General features: G+C 42.0%; 1 protein-coding gene across 1 annotated transcript; it reads left to right on the top strand.

The window, feature by feature from the left end:
* The first annotated feature begins 6,151 nt into the window (after positions 1-6,151).
* PERM1 (PPARGC1 and ESRR induced regulator, muscle 1) lies at positions 6,152-15,533 on the top strand. The gene is made up of 4 exons (XM_063436005.1): positions 6,152-6,280; positions 9,616-11,454; positions 11,669-11,785; positions 14,858-15,533. The coding sequence occupies exons 2-4, from the start codon at positions 9,618-9,620 to the stop codon at positions 14,959-14,961; spliced, it is 2,058 nt and encodes a 685-aa protein (XP_063292075.1). The 5' UTR covers positions 6,152-6,280; positions 9,616-9,617; the 3' UTR covers positions 14,962-15,533.
* The last annotated feature ends 1,964 nt before the right edge of the window (positions 15,534-17,497 follow it).

The raw sequence follows: 17,497 nt of genomic DNA, 5'->3' as shown, positions 1-17,497 counted from the left end.
ATTAATATAAAAATACACTTAGTATGACATTATATATATATATGATGTATAGACATTTATTATATAAATATAATATATGTCTATACATCATATATATATCTAAATATATATATATATATATATATATATATACACATATATAATTATATTATTTATTAACATTATCATTTTAATTTTTTTTATTTTACACTAGCAGGCAGACACTAGGATACCTATTGTGACCATGTGACCGCTCTGTTGAGTGATCACATGGCCCCCGGGGTCCTAATTCGCCACGGGGAGACTGCCTGGGCAGCAAGCAGTCTCCCCACACCGGGAGCACTGCCATTCGCTGCCGGGGAAACAACGGCGATCAGGTAAGTACATATTACCATTGTGACGGTTCAGGACCGTCAGCAGTCATCAACGGTAAAATACCGATGACGGTCCTGAACCGTCACCGGTGGCAAAGGGGTTAAGCTGGTAATGCATACAGTTTGGCATGATTTGGCTATCTACTGCCCATGCTCACATCTTCCCGTACAGATCACTTACTCCAGCCTTTAACCAGCATATATCCAGATATGTCTATCCACTTAATTTCTCACGGAAGACTTCCACGGCGCAACAACAAATTCACACACTGTTGATTGGCCTTGGCCAGTGTGCTTCTGTAGTGTTAGCTACTCCAAGCTTTTGGTTTTCTCAGAGTTCTCATATTTTCTGTGTTTCTTGCAATGCATTAACTTGGCTCTCCCCTAAAGATTACTTAGTATTAGTAAATTCTGCCTCTACTCGTTAACACTTAGTAACACTTAGTAACGATTCTAACCGCAGTTTTCTTATTGTCTGTTTGGGTGGCCGCTGTTTGCATGAACGACCATGAGGTGGAGGCCATCTTGTTCGCATGAACACAGGCAGCAAGGTTTGGTCATCAAGTTTCTGGAACTTAAATTGGACACAGAAACTCCCGAACACTGCTGGACTTCCATCATCGCCTGCGTTTGGTTCTACACAACTTAGAAGGGCACTATTCGGTGGAATCGTTCAGCTGGATGAGGGGAACAAGCTCTAAAGTAAGACTATTGACTATGTTCGGTAGTTTGTTCGGTTTGAAAACTACCGAACTAGACAGGGCCGGACTGGGGATACAAAGCAGCCCTGGAAAAAAAAATCTATGCCAGCCCCATAAGTCATTGCGCATATATTGTCGCATGTAATATGTAAGGCTATGTCTTGCCACCCCAGATAATAGAGTAATATATATATATATTACTTTTTCTAATATAATATATTGGTCCTTTCAGAGTAAAACATTTAATTATACAGTAAGCATACTCACATGCAGACACAGACAATCTCACTGACACACACAAGCTCATTGATACACAGCCTCATAGACAAACAATTTCACTAATATACATAAGCTCATTGACATAAAAACACAAGCTCACTCACTAGCAGGCACACACACACACATACACATGCAAGCAAGCAAGCTCACTAGCAGGCGCACACACACACAGCTTAATGTAGTGGTTCTGGTGTCTATAGCCTGTCCCTGCAGGCTTTTGAATGTAAACACTGACTTTGCAGAGAAAAGGCAGTGTTTACATTGCTTCCTAGTGACACCTCTAGTGACAGACACTCAGACGGTCACTAGAGGCGCTTCCTGTGTCAGTGCGGATTGGCTGAGATCATCAAGCTTGATGATCTCAGTCATAGAGGCAGAGACCAGCACGACGTTGGAAAAAAAAAAAAGGTGAGTAAAACACTAATTTTAAAAACACACACACCACGACTGACACACACACACACACACCATGACAGACACACACACCATGATACAGACACACACACCATGATACAGACACACAGACACACAGCATGACACATACAGACACACACACAGCGTAACACAGACAGACACACACAGCGTAACACAGACAGACACACACACACACACAGCATGACACAGACACACACACACTGCATGACACAGACAGACACACAGCATGACACAGACACACCGCATGACACAGACAGACACACACACACCGCATGACAGACACACACAGCATGACACAGACAGACACACACACACCATGACAGACACACACACCATGATACAGACACACACACCATGATACAGACAGACACACAGCATGACACATACAGACAAACACAGCGTAACACATACAGACACACACAGCGTAACACAGACAGACACACACACAGCGTAACACAGACACACACACACACACAGCATGACACAGACACACAGCATGACACAGACACACACACACACTGCATGACACAGACAGACACACAGCATGACACAGACACACCGCATGACACAGACAGACACACACACACCACATGACAGACACACACAGCATGACACAGACAGACACACACACACCATGACAGACACACACCATGATACAGACACACCGTGACACAGACACACATGACACAGACAGACACACATACACAGCATGACAGACACACACATACACACACCGTGATACAGACACACCGTGACACAGACACGACACAGACAGACAGACACACACACAGCATGCAACAAACAGACACACACACAGCATGACACAGACAGACAGACACACACACACAGCATGACAGACACACACAGCATGACACAGACAGACACAGCATGACACAGACAGACACACACAGCATGACACAGACAGACACAGCATGACACAGACAGACACACAGCATGATACAGACACACACAGCATGACAGACAGACACACAGCATGACACACACACACACACACTCCCACTGACATACATACATTTTGGTACCTGTGGGTGGGCAGACTAATTGCTGTGCTGGCGGCTGCAGGGAGAACTTGAAATGCGGCCGCAGGGGAAGCTCTTCATGAGGCCGCTGGGGGAGCAGGCTCTTCTGGGGGAGCAGGCTCTTCTGGGGGAGCAGGCTGTTCTGTCTCTGCTCCCCCTCCCTCGCGCGCTAGAAAGAGACCGGAGCCGGAATATGACGTCATATTCCGGCTCCGGTCTCATTAAGCTGCGCGCGAGGGAGGGGGAGCAGAGACAGAACAGCCTGCTCCCCCAGAAGAGCCTGCTCCCCCAGCGGCCTCATGAAGAGCTTCCCCTGCGGCCGCATTTCAAGTTCTCCCTGCGCCCGCAGGTCTCCCCGGCCCCAGGTGCCGACGGCCCACCGGGAAATTTCCCGGTATCCCGGTGGGCCAGTCCGGCCCTGGAACTAGACTAACTGCAAGCCCTGATTCTCTGGAACCGTTTTAGGCAGGAGCCTCATGTGCGGTCGGTCAAATTATGACTTCCATGTAAATCTTGAACCCCTCAACCGATTTGGGTGATTTTTGGATATGTTGGTCCCCCAGATCGGGGCTATCAGGGGATATGACTTTTTTTTGGGGGGGGGGGGCACTTTTGGGGTGTTGTTAAAATGCATGTTTTTTGTGCCTGGAGATAATTGAGTTTAGTACAGTTCCTGACTCAATTATCTCACAGGCACAAGGGAGGGATTATCATGTTTTGTGTGGGAGTGTCCTGGACCTGAGAGCCAATGTAGTTACAGTGTGTACCTTGTCATAGTCCCCTCTCAGGTCCAGTGGGGAATGTCCCTGGAATATGTCATGGTAAACCCCTTGCATGGGACTTGCATATATCCCGGCCTGTTGGCCTGAATAAATTCCTTCCTACTGTACCCTTCATCTAGTTTAGGCTGATGTTTGGCAATATGTCTGATTGCTGGGAGAATTTACTTGGATACTGCATTTCCTTCTGAAGAACATTGGAATCAACAACAGAACTGCGAGCTATAATCACTCAGTTCGGGAGGAACCGGTATCTGAAATACCAGCGTTCATAACACTTTGCAGAGCCTGCGGCCTCTTGAGTCAGACGCACATAATGAGAGCTCCGTACAGACTTGACGATATCAGCGGCTGCCAAGCTCTTACACTTACCTTCTGGGTGTCTCATGTGGGGGTACCCTCCCTGGAACTAATGGGGAAGACAGCCAAGAAACACAGAGCTGGACCGAGCCTGGAAACCCGAAATATGGGGACGTTCTTACGCCAGCGTGTTAGGCCAGAGCAGACTAAAATGGTACCGGAGGAGGCCTCTACTTCAGCAACCTCGGACGAACACAGCTTACCAGAGCAGCTATCTACCTTTTCTAAAGTACCTGTGATCACCCAAGGCCCCTCAACACCTGGGGATACTGCCCCCTCAACAAAGGATGACACCCATGCCCTGCTTTATAAGCTGAGAGCGATATTTCGAGCAGATGTGTCAGTGGTGAGAGAAGAGGTGACCACGCTTACCTGCAGAATTGTCACAACGGAAGAAGACCTAGTTGTAGTGAATGTGGCACAAACAGCTTCAGACATGGCCCTTAGTACATTGCAAAATGGCAATGCTGACATACTCCACTCACATTCTCTTTTTCTTGGTGTCTCTCTTTCCATCTTAGCCTTTTATACCACAAACTGTTGACTGTCACGCAAGTTTAGACAGTGTATTGGACCAGTAGTCAGATCCTACTGTAGTGTTTTATAATGTAGCAGCAGACGGGTAATCAGTCACTAACTTAATACCCATTGTAACTGTTACCCCAACCACCCTGTGTAGTTCTAGGCAAGGGTTATACCCGTTACATAGGCCGACTGCTTCCTTGACCGCTAGGCCTATTTATTACTTAAAAAAAAAAAAGAACAACGTGCCGTATCTTTGACATGTTCTGTTCTTTTCCCCTCCTTGTAACAAATGAATGCCCTAGCTGACATTTTTTCGAAAAAGTTTTTATGCTTATATCCGACAAAACAAAAATAAAGAATATTTTTAAAAACTTTGAATTCCCAGAAATTCTTACTGCCTTCAATGCTGCAGAATATGTTGGCGCTTTCTAAATGCCAGTAATAAATAAATAATAATCAATAAACTGGGATCACGTGGATACTTATACATATCCCAATCCAGGCAATGGAGAATTTAGCAGATTGGGAACACAGCTACCAGCATTTCAAATGGACAAAGAGGGACACTTTCATATTAGAGGTATGGCGAGGGGCAGAGCTATTCTGATTAATTTTTGGTGACTAACTAATATTGTAACAATTTGCGAAAAACAAAAATGTATTGTATAACAATAGCAATGTATCTTATTTACACAGTCTGATTTCTAAGCACATTTATTGTAGTTTAACCCCTTAAGGACCAAGCTTCTGGAATAAAAGGGAATCATGACATGTCACACACGTCGTGTGTCCTTAAGGGGTTAAAGACACGTTACTGTGAGTAATTATTGCTGTGGGGTTCCGTTATACACTCAGACACACCAACGATATGGATATTAGGGTAGAAAAGAGAGACAGAGGGCTTTGTGCTCAAAGTAGGGAATATGCCTCCTAAATGGGGACAGTTGGCAGCTATATATGGTAGCCATGGCATGCAATACATTAGGGGAGTGGGGAAAAAAGAATATCCATTATACATCCTCACCGGCTGCCCAGCGTGCATGTTATGAGCCCTGACAATGCTGTTTATGGCATTAGAGAATAGGAGTTACATGGGTCATTGTTTCATTTCTATATATATATATTTTCAGGTCATTGACGGCTGGCTGTGCATAGGTCTGGCTTCGTGTATTATAATGCAAACAAATGTTCTTATCAGCTCACATGAAACGTTTCTAAATAATAGACAAGATCTAAGAAATGTTATACTCTAGAAAATTAGAAATTCCCTTTGAATTTACTATCAGGGTTATTTACTTAATTGAGAATTCAAGTAGAATTCAAAGTAAATTTCAAATTTAAGACCAGAATAGTTAAACTGGAAATGAATCTCTAAGCCATCAATGCTTTCCATTCAATTACCCTGGCCTTAAATTTGAAATTCTAATTGAATAGCCCGGTATAAGTATTTAGAAAATTGGTCAGACTAGATGGGCCGAATGGTTCTTATCTGCAGTCACATTCTATGTTTCTATAAATTCCTGACAGTTCACACTTTAGTGGCTAACCCGGTATAAATTGTAGTGTTATTTTAAGGGGAGGTACAACCCACCCACGTCACGGAGTCTATTAGCTGCTTGGTGAGTGCTCTATTTTGGCCTCTATTTTTAGCTGAGTATTTGGGATCACGTGCTTCGCAGCAGGCCCTATTTTCGGTACCTGAATGGACAGCCCTGTCATGACAGGTAACGCTCTGGGCACGTAGCACAGTCAGACATAAGGTCACTTTATTACAGTAATCAGTCATGGAGTAGGACGACGCTGCTAAGGTAAGATGCAGCTGCAGTGTCAACTTTTTAAACTAGTGTTTATATAATTTTACAGCATGTTTTATCAGTAAATTATCAGATTACTAAACGCAAAAGGTGAACCAATCTGTCGAGTTTTCTATTAAACATTTATTGATATATTCATAAAGTAAGCATCGACGGTCAAGGCGGTGTAGGATAATGTGACAAGTAAATAAGAATAAAATTAGACTTTTTTTCAGCTGGTAAAATTACTCTGTTTATAAATAAGTCGTGCCTGGATGTGAGTAGCAGAAATGATCATACGTGGTTAAAAATTGGAGATATACTGTTGGGTTTATTGGCTAACCTGGATAATTTTGAAACTTTGGAGAGAATTGCACAATTTAGGCAAAATTGGTTAAATGGAAAACAAGTCAGATAAAAGAATATATCCAGTTCACCTATTTTGTCCCAAATAAATTTGTAATTCCTGGAACAGTTCCCCCAAATACTTAGTTGAGTGACTAAATTCCTGTTCTTTTTTGTTTATTTTTTTTAATTCATGAATTGCCAGAGGGGAGAGACATGTGATACTCAACCCATGCAGCACACAAGGAGTTACTCCACATGTAGAAATCTTGAAGCTCACATAGATTAATAGATTATTTCTGGTACAAGGTGTCTTTTTATTTAGAATATTTTTATTTAATTTTTTTAAATGTTAGGGTACAGCAGCTGTTTGAATCAAAATAATACTTTTTGTTTACATCTATAATTCGAGATACCTATCATGAACCAAAATACTACCACAGCCGTCTTCAAACCACCACTGATCTGATGTCTGCAACCAGCTTTTTTTTTTTTTTAAAAGAGGGTACAGCACCGTGTTACCTCAAAACCTCTGTCATCCATCAGCTGACAAAGGATTTAGGAACTTTTAATCAACAGCTAGAGGGCACAGATTCGACATCCCTTGCTATAGTATGTAGGAAATCTCTGTATTTTCTCGATTGACCTTGTCAGTCACCTTTCTGTACTTGCCTCTGCTTGATTTATCTCTGTAAAAGAATTGGGAGACGCGAGGTAATTTCTCTGACTAATCGCACAGAGGGCATATTTTTTTGCAGGTGTTTGGCTGAGTTTTACCAGTAAACATAAATAGTGTTTATAAATACCATGTCATAAAGTCAAATGATTTACTAATATTGAGCTGGGGGCATTTAGTACATAAGCTACAGGACAGACACGGGATGAACATTGCATGGTTACGTTTATTAAATGATATTTAATTATAAAGAACTTAATTCAATATATGAGCATTGGTGAAAGTTTGCGAACCCTTTAGAATTATCTGTTACTTGGCCTCAAGTCTGATCTGATCTCCATCTAGGCCCTATTTATGGGTAAAGGGAATTGAGGTCAAATAAAATGGAAGATAGAGATGTTTTAAGATAGTGGGGTGCTGCCCCTGACTTGTTGGATTCTTAACCCTATGTAATCTACCACTAACCCAATGAAACACTGTTTAAAACCATAAACCTAGAGTTACATGTATTTTGGGGGTAAAAAACATTGTAAAGAGGTTCAGCTCCACCTCTGTATTGTCTTGTCTTTTAATGACTGTCACTTTGTAACAGCATCAGTAGGGGACCCAATGAGAGTCCTACAAGACAGGACAACACAGAGGCCGGTCTTATTAGGGCATTCAGGATTGGATGCCCCATACAAAGCCAATTGGTGATGTCAGAATCCTGGTAATGAATGTTTTATTTACAAAAAATTTATTTTAATGAGTAGTTGCTCAGTCTCACATCACCAGTCACCATTAAAGGGTAAATGGAAACTATAGATGTAACTATGACAGAGACAACCGTTTTTTTTAACGCATACTTATCATTAGTCCTTACCACACCAATATATTAGGTTTATTTCTAGGTATGGGGGGGGGGACCCCACCTTCCTCTGTTCACAAGCCTCCACAGGTGAAATAAATAATGCAGATAAAAATATATTGCATTGGTAAGTTTTTACAATATATTGACCCAGTGTGAACCTATAGAGATAGTAAATTGTGGAATCTCCTTTTGGACAAAGATTTCAATTGCATATTTTCTATCGGTCTTACACATAGCTTGATGGTATTTGTGTAAATTTCTCAAACTGTTGGCCAGTTGGGCATATTTGTTTTAGAGGTATATTTGTCCAATGAATTGCATTGACTTATTTTTATTTCTGGTCTGTCATACAGTACATGGACTGGTTACTTTAGATCATGCCAGTATATTTCAATTAAAGTAAGGTCAAAACATTGCTTCAATGATTCAAAAATAGTATTTTTATGGTTTAATCACTGGGTGGCTTGTTTGTACGACTAAAGGCCACATGTTCCACATTTCAAGCACCCACAGGAGAATGTCAGATGGGCACCCTGAATCCAACATTTATTAGTCAATCAGGGATTGCAAGCCATCTGGGTCCTGAGATCATGAAGTGGACCCAAGTAATGCTACTTCCACCACCATACATTATGGATGGGATGAGGTTCTTTGCTTTAAATGTGGTATATAGTTAATGTCAAAACATACTTGAGGTATCCATTGTCCCATGCTATTACCACCCCATTCTATTGAAAAGGATGCAGCTCGGGGTAGAATGTAAGACATGGCCTAGTTATGACGTGTGTATTGTGTTTGAAGTGATACATTGTCCATTGCTTGAAGCAGTTATTTTCCCATTCCACCCACACTGGTTGCGAGGTATGCTTCTGTTCCCAACACACTTCATCATCAATGACTCAGAAGCACAGAGAGAGATTGTAACCAGTTGTCTTTAGTTGAAATGTCCCAGTTAACCCACAGAAAGTAATCCATAAACTGTTTATAAAGGTTGCTTCATATGCTTCTATGTTCTACTGCAGAGGTAGGAAAAAGGTAGATCTCCAACCTTGATACTTACCACTCATCATGCATGATCAGTCTTAAGGATAACAGAGCATCATGGATCATTTGTAGTTCTATGACAACTAGGGCCTTATACAGTGTCTGTGTGTTTTTATCAATTTTAGTCTTTCAACCAGGCTGCAGAAGGCAGATACTTAATAAATATATTTACAGGAAATGTGTAGGGCAACTGTGTAGGTCATATGAAGAGGGGGTGTCCTGGAGCTGCTTAAACAAAGTTATTTAACTCCTAAATGACAGAGACTGCAGGGGCATGATTGATACAACAAAACCTCCTTTAAACTAAAGTTGTTTTGGTGCTTATAGTTTCCATTTAAAATATACTGCAGTGAGCAATCAGATGAATCTATTTCTGCTGAAAGGACACTGAACACTTTGTAACCAACAAATTGTATGTATTCGTCCCATTTACAGTGATGGATAACTTTGAATATAGTATCCAGATCAGTGACCGTGATTGGGCAGAATTCTACTCTACAGCAGAGGAATGTGGCTTGATGCAAGTGTCTCTGGCAGCAGAGGAGGAGCTTTTATTCAGTGACCCAGAGCATGATGATAATACGAGCAACCCCAAGTTTATCCGAGTCAGTCTTTGTCCTCCAAAGGAGGAGCATCCAAATGTACAGAGCACACCTACAGGACTGTCAACCAGTGACCACGCATGCAACAAGAGGACAGAATTAAGTGAAGATGTTGTGCTCTCTGGCAGTGAAGACGAGGAAGATTTTGGGTCTGTTTCTAGGTTTCTTTGTCAGAGGGAGGCTCTCTTGTACAAAGGGAAGAATGCGGAATCTAGTGAATACATTCCAGTTACAAATAAAGCAGATATTCACTATATAGACAAGCCAAATTTGGAACAATCTGAGGATGACGGCTTAGTGGACCATATGAAATCGTTGAATTGGTTTAGAAAACAACAATATGAAGGAGAAATAATCGATAACCCATCCCAAACTCTTATACAGAGAAATAATATTCCTTTAATTGGGGATGAAGATGAAAATTTAGGGCAATGTAGCAAAACGTGTGTACCATCTGTACAGACCGATGTTCTTTCCAGGACCATAAAAAGCATGGAGGCCTTTGTGCTTCAACACAAGACTGATGACTCATTAGATGGTGATAGGCATCCCTTAATAAATGATCATGGGTTTCATCTTCCAGAAGGAACCCAAGATAGGAAAATAAAGAGATCTGCGTTTTCGATCTGTCCTGTTATATCCCCTGTCACTTCTGAACTAGAGAAAAGCAAGAGTTTTGCAGGATGTTTTGGCGATAGGGGTGAAATACAAGTTCCACAATATTTAACTGTGAAAGAAAATCAAGAACAATATGGACATGTAAATACAGGAAAACCTGTTGAGGAGCATAGTGACTCCAGTAAGCACGGGGATATTATGGAAGATAATGATCATAAAATATGTGTTGGCCTAGGAGTAGACACTGGTCTACAGACTGCATCTAAAGCCAGGTTACATTCCTCAGCTGTGAAGCAGAATGTCCCAGATCCACCTACTAGGTTATTCACTTTGTTAGAAAGTGTGGAGTCCACTAAAACGTCTAGCAATAATGGAACAACAAATGAGTTTGACACTGGATTCCAAAGGGTCTGTACTTCCAGTTCTAGAATGCTACCAAACAACCATGTGCCCAGTAGTTCCACAGAGAAAAACAAACACCATGAGAAACCTTCTGTAAAGCTCAGGTCAATGTGCCATAAGGACACTGCCCTCACCACTCCTGAAATGTATGATTTTTTCTTTGGTGAAATTTCAGAAACCGCAGACATGGACACAAAACCTGAAACTCCAGGTGCGCAGCATGAGGACGTTATGTATACACCCGATATGTATGAATATTTTTTTCTTGAAAGCAAAGGTGAAGGTGATGGAAATAAGTCGGAAGATAAGAAGTACGAAAAAGATGAGCCAAGTACAGATTTTGTCTTAATGTCACCAGAACGACCAGAGAGTCATCCATCTTCAGAGGATTTCTGCACGCCTGATGCCTACGAGTTCTTCTTTGCTGATGGAGAAGGTGAGCAGAGCAATAAAGAGAATGTGCTCAGTGGACCCGTTTACCATGCACAGAGTGCTGCTGTGGCTTCTCTCCAATCCTTCCTTCCACAACGGCTGTGCAACGCAAGAAAAGGGTTCACCACAAGAGGCTCCCGTTACAGAACAGACAGAGATGGACAGCTCTTAGTAACCAGAAGACTTGGGACAACTGAAGACAGCGCTGTAGCCCTGACTGGTAAGAAAGAAACAATGTAAAAAAGCATGTTTTTATATACTCCATTAATCCAATACTTCAGGGATAGGCAAGCTAAAATCCTATTCTGCTGAACGCCAACTACCATAACTCCTGACTACTCACACATTGCCTTACTGAATAATACAATATGAATCACTATATTACTATGAAGCTTTACTTACATGCGTACGAATTCTGTACAATTTGTTTGCAGGCTCTCAGGCCCTTCGTATACCTGCTGGCACAGGTGACGCATGCTTGGTGCTTCTGGCCTTTGCATCTTGGGCTGTGAAATCTTCAGACTTGCAGTCGTCAGATGGTTGGAAAACAGGTCTGTGCAAATTGTTACTTGCCCCTACCTTCATACCTGTACTATTCGCAGTTATTTACCACAATACACTCCACTCTTGCATTACCCACTATTACTGACCACAACCTTCACCCTGCTTTACCCAGCATTACAGACCCCCAAAGCCAAACCTGTTGCAGACCCCCAAAGCCCAACCTCCTTTACCCCATATTACAGATCCGATCTTTCAGCCCACTTTACCCAGTGTTACAGACCCCCCAACCTCCACCCTGCTTTACAGACCCCAACTTTCAGCCTTCTTTACCCAGCATTACAGACCCCCAATGTTCAACCCGTTTTACTCCGTGTTACAGACTCCCTAACCTCCAAAAAAGGGGACAGATAAATGAGAATGTAACAGTGCAAATAGTGCAGGCAAGCCACTGAAAAATGGGAAAACATTCCCTAAAAGCCAAGTGTAAAACTGTATAAAAACAGGTGCAAATACACAGATGAAAATACAGTGCAGGGCGCCAGAGGCACAATATATATAGTGGTTATCGTTACCAACAATGTTGAGTTGGAGATCAAACTCACATATAAGAGATAAATAAAAAGATCATAATGCCACATTTTAATATACACGGATAATTAAAAGAAAATTGGGAACACTCGCAAATAAAGTGGCACAATTGAAATTAATCAATATGTGCACAAGTGCTTGTAGCCTCAAAATAGGCTTAATCCCCAGCATCAACAGTCAGCTGGTGAAGTAGCACTTCCTTCTCAAATAGTCAGGAAGCACAGAGTCCAGATCTCAGGTACTGCTGGGCTGGAGTCCTTCTGGGGTAATGCTCAACGAATTTCATCTAATTCTCGACTTCCTCAGGAGCTTGTACAACCCTGCTTTACTCAGCATTACAGACCCCAATGTCCAACCTGCTTTACCCCGTGTGACAGACTCCCCAACCCCAACCCTGCTTTACCAGCATTACAGACCCCAACTTTCAGCCTACTTTACCCAGCATTACAGACCCCCAATACCCAACCAGTTGTAACCTGTATTACAAACCCCCCAACCTCCACCTTGCTTTACCCAGTGTTAGAGACCTCCAATCCTCAACCTGCTTTACCCCAGGTTACAGACCCCCCCTACCTCCACCCTGCTTTACCCAGCGTCAGAGAACTCCAATACCCAACCTGCTTTACCCCGTGTTACAGACCACTAACTTCCACCCCGCTTTACCCAGTGTTACAGACCACTAACCTCTACCATGTTTTATCCAGTGTTACAGATCCCTTAACTTTCAGCCTACTTTACCCAGCATTACAGACCACCAATCCCCAACCTGCTTTACCCCGTGTTACAGACCACCAACCTCCACCCTGCTTTACCCAGCGTCAGAGACCTCCAATACCCAACCTGCTTTACCCCGTGTTACAGACCACCAACCTCCACCCTGCTTTACCCAGTGTTACAGACAATTTTGATTGCATCATGCACTTTTATGCAGTGGAAAAATGTGGGATCACCTTAGCTGTGCAAATATAGCAGGGAAAAAGTATACCCATCCATACACCCTGGTAGTGATTCAGACAGTGATAATGGGGGCTTGGCGTGTGCATAGATCAATATAAGGAGGTCCTTGTACCAGAAAAATGATATTTTCATAAAAGGCATGAGAAGGAAATTCTGTGTTCTATATATCTAGATAGCATTGTTTTGTTTTTTTAGATTTGAATTACTTTAGGCAGGTAGAGCCAAGGACACTGTAGTCATGAGAACAACTACAGCTTACTTACATTGATCTGATGAGTATACTCATTCTCTTCAGGCTTTTTGCAGTAAACACTGTCCTTTCAGAGAAAATGCAGTGTTTACATTACAGCATATGGATAACTCCACTGGCCATTCCTCAGATGGCTGTTAGAGGTGCTTCCTAGGCCAGTGCTGCACATACTGCAGCACTGCCATTCAGTGTCTCCACTCTCTGCATGGAGAAACTGAACTTTTCTCATAAAGCTCTATTGATTCAATGTTTCTCTATGAGGAGATGCTGATTGGCCAGGGCTGTGTTTGACTCATGCTGGTTTTGCCCCTGATCTGCCTCCTTAACAAGCTCAGCCAATCCAGTGCTTTTCTATGTGAAAGCATTGTGATTGGCTTTGAATAAAACTTCTGCTGATTTCAAGCAACTGATCAGGACAGAGACAGCAGCAGCAAACTGGAACAAAAGGAAGATTTTACTATATTTAGGGGAGAAAGGAGGTGCCAGGGGGGCTAGATTGTGTTTTTAACACTGTAGGCTCAAGAATATATGTTTGTGTTCTTGACCCTATATAGTTCCTAAGAGTAAAATTTAAAAGTATATTTGTATTTAGCACAGTTTTTGCATAACATTAAATGCTTCTTAACCAGGAATTGTGCGATTGTTTTTGAAAGTTGTGGTATGTTAGAACCGTTACTGAAAGCCAGCTTACTACACTGCCGTAATGTGTTAAAGTGAACCTGCCCGCGGCAAATCATTTTCCCAGTCCCAAGCAAGGGGCAGAGGAGTGAACTGTAAAATGACAAGGAGTCAGGTACCTTTAAGAGAGTGCGCATTCTGACAGGTCAGTGGCCTATTTCAACAGGATAATTCACCCTGCCACAATGCAAAAATGGTTCAGGAATGGTTTGAGGGACACAGCAAAGAGTTCAAGGTGTTGTCTTGGCCTCCAAATTCCCCATATCGGAATACAATTGAGCATCTGTGGGAGGTGCTGGAACAACAAATCCTATCCATGGAAGCCCCACCTCGCAACTTGCAGGATTTAAATGCTCATGTCACAGGACACACTCAAAGGTCTTGTAGAGTCCATGCCTCAATGCAGCAGACCTGTTCTGTCAACACGAGGGGGAGGGGGGAACCTACAAAATATTATTAATAATATTAGTTCATGAACTTGCTATAACCTGTATAAACATTTTTTTGAAGTGATATTTTTAATTTTATTTATGTGAACTATTTTTGTTCAATGTGATTTATATTAGAATTGCTGGTCAGTTGTATAGTAATCATTAATAGTTGTTTACAGGAGTTGTTCTAATTATGTCTCATTTTTATCTTCCAGCACTGTTGGCCAACATTGGAGCTGTCTCTGCCATTCGATATTTGCGAAGAAATTCTAGAAGGTGCTTGCAGGAATCTCCCTCGCCATCGGGAGAAGGACCCTGATGTAAACATGTTTTGTTACTTCCTAAGGATCATGAGCTAGGTGATCCCAGGTCCAATGGGATTCAGCTTTAGGATGGCTTTTGCATGTCGATATGTCTTTAAAGCTCTTGAACCATTCGATGAACTAGTACAATGCTACTATAAGTTGAATGTCTCCTCATAACGTAGACACAGTGTTACTACAAACAAGGAATCCACAGTTACCGGACAAGCCCAGGAAACAAAGAGTGTTCTAAAGGAACAGAACGTGAGTTAGATGGCTATGCTCATGTAGTGAAAAGTGACACTAGAAACAAGTTAAATGGAGTTAACTAATGAGTTCCTTAAAGAAGCAAAGGACTGGAAGTCAGACTTTATGGAAATTTGAAAGATCTTGTTATGATATTAGGATCAATTTGTTATTAACAGCTCGTCCTACTGTATTTATGTTGTATATTCAATAAAGAACGCGGCAACCAACACCTGGAGGCTCAGTAGGAATTTAGTGAAAACAGAAGTGAATTATATATTGCAATGTTTACGCCATAAGAGAAGCCATTGCATTTAATAAATCATCCCTGATTTACATCCTGGTGGCCAGACTGGACCTAACATTATTGTGTCTCCACTTATCTTGTAATTCCTGATTCTGATCTGCTGCCAAAGTGTAAAGAGTCATAAAGTGGGAATCATAAATCTCTGCTCTGTGGTTAGGCACCAGATGTACCTTAACAAAGCAACCCTGTTTTGTAAGGTGTTTTTGTCTTTTATTGAAAAACAAAGTTGTTCCGTGAAGTTGAGCTGCTGAGATGGCACTTTGCATGAGTCTCTCTTATCTCTGATAAGCTAAAAAAATAAACAGATTTAGAACTGGGAAGACAAGAAAATCTATTTTAGCTGCTGGTATGGAGCATGTCGTTGCAACAAGAATATCTGATTATTTAAGGGAACTCCATACATATATAGCACTTCTACGCGCTGAAGTGCTTTATGGGTCTGGAATCTGTCATATGAAAACTTTCCTTAAAAAATACCATCTCACTTACAATAAAAAAAAACTGCACAAATATAAATATTTTCTTCACTCCATCTCTCATACTGATAGATCTCATATAGCTTCATTGGTTCGCTATTCATACCAAGCTGGATAGGTGCACTACAAACCCATCGTATTCTCAAACAGGCAGCTACCATGTGATACACTGATCAGCTAGAACATTAAAACCACCTGCCTAATATCATATAGGTCCCCGTCACACTGACAGAACAGCTCTGCTGCATCGAGGCATGGACTCCACAAGACCTCTAAACATCTCCTGTATCTGGCACCAAGACAATAGCAACAGATCATTTAAGTCCTGCAAGTTGCAAGGTGGGGCCTACAGACCAGCCTCCACTGATAACATATATTATATGCATGAACCCATCCATCTTTCTTTTGCAATAATAGTCTCTTGGCTTCATCATTTACGGCAAAGGTTGTATAGGTTAAAGGGATACTATAGTCCCCCGTGAAAAACGGAGCTCTAATCTCACGACCGCTACCCCCAATTTACAGTGTCAAAGCAGTTAAAACTAAAAATAACAAAAACTTTAATAGAACACACATAATATCACACTAACACACCTAGTATATTACCCCAAAATGAGAGGGTTAATAAAAAATGAAACAATGCGACTGCAGTAGTACAGTGGCAAGACAGTACGGCAGAAAGCCTTATGGGGTAGGGGCAGCAACAGCCTTCACATAGATGCAGTTAGTTACTAGAGCATCGAAACTAAATTGCAATAGTGAGGAAACATAGTTGCTGACAAAGACCTCCCACAAGACTACAGCCTATTTATAACTGTTTCGTGCCAAGAAGCAAGGAAAGAGAACGTTGAATTCTCCTACTCCAAGCTATTCTTGGTTTCCCTATACCTTCCGATAATCCTAAGGAGTATGCTTAATTGTTACCAGTAAAAAAATCCCTGGTCTATCTAATGCAATCAGAGGAAAATAAATCGAAAGGATAGCGAGATAAAAAATAGAGGAAAAGAAAGTATGAAAGTGGCTGAGTCTAAACAGAGCTAAACAGAAGGCTAAATCGCCGTAAATGCTCCTAACCCAGAATCATAATAATCACTCTATTATATCTCGAAGACTGCAGGGTTTCCTGCAAGCTGTCCAGGCAATCGACAGAAGTTCTATCCAGATACAGGATCGTTTCAAGAAGCAGTGAATCAGGCTGCCCAACGCGCGTTTCGGCGGTCTAACCGCCTTTCTCAAGGGCAAATCGTGCATACTGAGCCTCTCCTTACCTCCCTTAAATACCCAGGAGTCCCTACCTGTTCAGAAGGGGCGGGGGTCCATAAGTGGCCGCCAGCCGAATAGGCTTGATTACGGCTTGTGGTATGCGCATGTCCGTACTTAGTTCCAGGCGCATGCGCAAGGACTTTAATTTATTTCCTTGTAAGTGTTCATCCAGGCGATCAGTCCCCTAGAGAAGGCTGATCCGCTTCTAATAGAGAGTGGGTCAGCCCCGTACGAGGGGATACTTTTGGTAGTCTTACAAGG

The sequence above is a fragment of the Pelobates fuscus genome, chromosome 11 (genome assembly GCF_036172605.1).
Source record: "Pelobates fuscus isolate aPelFus1 chromosome 11, aPelFus1.pri, whole genome shotgun sequence".
Taxonomy (NCBI): domain Eukaryota; kingdom Metazoa; phylum Chordata; class Amphibia; order Anura; family Pelobatidae; genus Pelobates; species Pelobates fuscus.
The sequence above is the reverse complement of the archived record's forward strand: the minus strand, read 5'-3'. Positions and strand labels throughout refer to the sequence as shown.